This window comes from Arachis duranensis, chromosome 4, assembly GCF_000817695.3.
Source record: "Arachis duranensis cultivar V14167 chromosome 4, aradu.V14167.gnm2.J7QH, whole genome shotgun sequence".
In the NCBI taxonomy this organism is placed as follows: Eukaryota; Viridiplantae; Streptophyta; class Magnoliopsida; order Fabales; family Fabaceae; genus Arachis; species Arachis duranensis.
In genome coordinates, this window is record NC_029775.3 from 8,726,806 (window position 1) to 8,730,367 (window position 3,562).

General features: G+C 29.4%; 1 protein-coding gene across 1 annotated transcript; it reads right to left on the reverse strand.

The window, feature by feature from the left end:
* Positions 1–1,412: 1,412 nt before the first annotated feature.
* On the reverse strand, positions 1,413–2,674 carry LOC107483177 (beta-amylase 7-like). The gene is made up of 2 exons (XM_016103795.3): positions 2,222–2,674; positions 1,413–1,856 (listed from the first exon to the last, which is right to left on the reverse strand). The coding sequence occupies exons 1-2, from the start codon at positions 2,447–2,449 to the stop codon at positions 1,434–1,436; spliced, it is 651 nt and encodes a 216-aa protein (XP_015959281.1). The 5' UTR covers positions 2,450–2,674; the 3' UTR covers positions 1,413–1,433.
* Positions 2,675–3,562: the final 888 nt, after the last annotated feature.

Here is a 3,562-nt window from a genome sequence, read left to right on the forward strand (position 1 = left end):
TAATAAAGGTTTTGCGTTCACTTTAACATTGTTAACACACTCTACAAATTTTATTTATGTAATGTTACTATTAATTGGACAGCCAAAATTTTGTTACATTTTTTTACTGAAATCTTTTTGAAACCCGTCCTCATTTGCCTCCAAATAGCGCATGACTACTTTTTTTTTTCCCTAGTACAATTGCGTGTTAACAATTAGCAGGGGGAGAAAGAGATAGTAGTATAGTTTAAAATATTAAAAATAAAAATATGATAAAATAATATAATTCAAATAGATTTATAAAATTACGAAAGATATATAATTTTGTATACAATTTAAATAAGTAAAAAATAATTAGTATGTAAAAATTTAAAAATAATTTGGAGAAAATACCGATACTAATATTAAAGTTAAAATTCAAGTGTACTAAAAGAGAAAGATTGATTTTGACTTTAGTTTTATAAAGTGTCAACGCAATTTTTTTTATATTGATATCTAATATATGTTTATATATAGAAAAAACATTTTTAGATAATTAGTATGAAAATTATTTTTGTGTGTGTAATAACATTAGCACTTAATTAAATTTCATTATAGAATTATTCACATAAAAAACTTTTCATTTTTTAGATAATAATTGTTACCATTAATTATTAGTTTAAAACTGTTACCATTAATTATTAGTAAAAAATAAATTCTTTTAGATGATAAATATTAAGATTCTTGTAAAGAAAATAATAATAATTTAAAACTCAAGACTTAATTTTCTTATCTTTCTTGCTTATTTATTTCATTTTTTGACTTCTATTCTAATTAGAGGTGCATAACTTTTTGTTTTAGGAAATAGTATACTAAAATTTAATTATTTTTTTCTTTTTATAGTTGTTAACATAAGATTTATGATTAATTATAATTCTAATTTCATATAATATAAAATTGATATATCATAGTTGTTTTAGTGATTTTTAACTTAGTTTCAATGTTTATAAAAATTGAAAAAATATTTTTAACTGTGATTTAAAAATGATCATTTTTATGTATGCCATTTAAATAGTCTAAAATATCTTTACATCGAAATATTAGTTTACTCTATACATATAATTTTTTACACTAATATTAAATATTTGACAAGAATTCAATAAAAATAATTGAAACAACAAAGAAATAAACAATAAATTTGAATATCCCATAATATTATTATAGGTAAACGAAAATAACAAACCAAATGCTTATTTTTGTCCAAAGAACAAAACCACCATATACTTATAATAAGCAAGGGTTTCTTTTATTCACAAAGAAACAAGTTTATTTATTTATTTATTTATTTATTTATTTATTTATTGGGTTCACTTGTCAGCCAATGCAACAAGGAACATATATAATTGAGACTTGAGAGTCTAATTTTCTTTTTTTTTTTTTCATTTTTAGCCTCTTCTATATTTTTTTCTTTGTTGTCAGAAGTAAGGCATAGGCCCAACCAAAGGGTTGTGAATGCTGCCACTTTCTTCCAAACACAAAAACTCTGCTTCATCTTCTTGCCGCTGCATCTCCTCACAATACGGCACACCATCTGCACCGTTGGCGCCACACCTCTCAACACCCGCCTGATCTTGACACGTGTACATGGGCACTGAAATGGGCCCATCGAAACACAGCAACGGATCATGAGAAGAACAACCCCGTTCTCCAACTCTAGCGTTGTTGTTTGACACAGCTGCCGTAGTAACTGCTGCAGGTGCAGGGTCTGCAATGCTGCTGCTGACTACGACAGACGTTGCCAACGACGTCGTTGAAGCGCTTCCGTTGGCCTTGGGCTTGATTGGTGACAAATTCGCGGTTGCAGCACGGAAACCACATAGTGGACACTTCACCAAAGCCTTCATTATTCATTCCATATAATAAAAACAACAACAATTAAAATCCGGTGTGAATAATTATATTGGTCAATGCAATTAAACATGATGGTGCATTCACTTCTCAAATTGTAAACATCATACATACGTCACCTTATAGGTAACAAATTGAGAAATATTATTATATTTAGTTATTTTACGGAAATTAATAATTATGGTTTTGATATTTATTTAACATTCAATAAATAAAACTAATTCATGACAATAATGCTGCTTCAAATTATGAAATGCATGATCCAATACTTGCTTTTCTCAACCAGAATTTTAATCCATAAAATTTTGCCGTGAGAAAAAAAAATAATAGAAAAAAAAAGCAGTATGTTACTTACCTTGGAGCGGTAGGTGGTGCCGTCAGGGTCAACGACGAAGCCAGCTTCGTTGGCAAGGTGGCGGAGAACGGCGTTGATATCGGAGCGATGAGAGAGAGGGTAGCCACCATGGTTTCTTAGACCTCTGAATATGTTGGTGGTGATGGCCCTTCTCTTCCTCTCTCTCATCTTCGTCTTCTCCTTCTCACTCTCACTCCTCTTCTTCTCACTACCACCCTTCTTCATCATCTTGTTCTTCTCTCTGTTTCTCTCTGCTCCTGTGTTTATGAAGTGGAGTGGGAGTGACTAGTAGTAATAAACTAATATAGTTGTGATGAAGCACAAAAAAACATACAAAACTGTTTTCAGGTAAACCGGGGAGGTTTTGATCGAACGGGTTTGGAATGTGCCACGTGGAGAGGAGATGGGAATTGATGGTGGTGATGATGCTGGGGTTTCTGCATGATCCAGTGAAGAAGGTATAGGAGAAGGAGTGAATATTGCATGTTAAATTTGTTGGTTGCACTCTTAATATAAGATATACTACAACCACGTGAGCCTCACGTGTTATATGTGCTCTTCCATTTGACTTGAATGCAATTAAGTTAGAGAAAATAATTGTAAATTTTTTAAACTAGACCACATTAATTATTTTCTTCCTATTTTAATATTATATTCCTATAATAATTAATGTTAGTACTTAGTACATATTTGTTAATCCACCATCTTATTTATTAAATAAATGTGTATAACAAGTTTATATATATAAAGAATGAAATTTTAAGAAAATTAAATTGTGGACTAAAAATTTCCAATCTTTTTTATATATAGAAAATTAATGACAAGAGTGAGAATTATTTATTAAAATTAGTATTATATATTTATGTATAAATATATGTGTTGTTTAACTTATTTATACATTTATAAATATATAAAGAGGAGTATACGCATAAAATACGGAAAAGAATTCTAAAAGAACAAATAATAATAATAAAGAGAGAGAATATTCATAAAATTATCTACTAAAACATTATACAAACAATTAACTCATGTATAACAATAATTGTAAATAAGTGAAGTTTGACATGAAATTATTTCTCCTAAAAGCTTAATTCTATAGGAATTTGCGGAAGAAGTTGAGGCGAAAATTAAGAAAAATCATGATGAAGATGACGCAATAAATGAGTAAAATTTATAGTTACATAAAGAGAAGCCTACACATGAAATACAGTAGAGGTGTACATGGTCTGAGCTGAATCATTTTAGGGGCTAATTTGGTGTGATTTCATCAGGTTTAGAGTCGGACAAAAGTCTTAAAAATAGACATGGTCATTATTTAGGGTCGGGTCTGGGTCAAGGCGA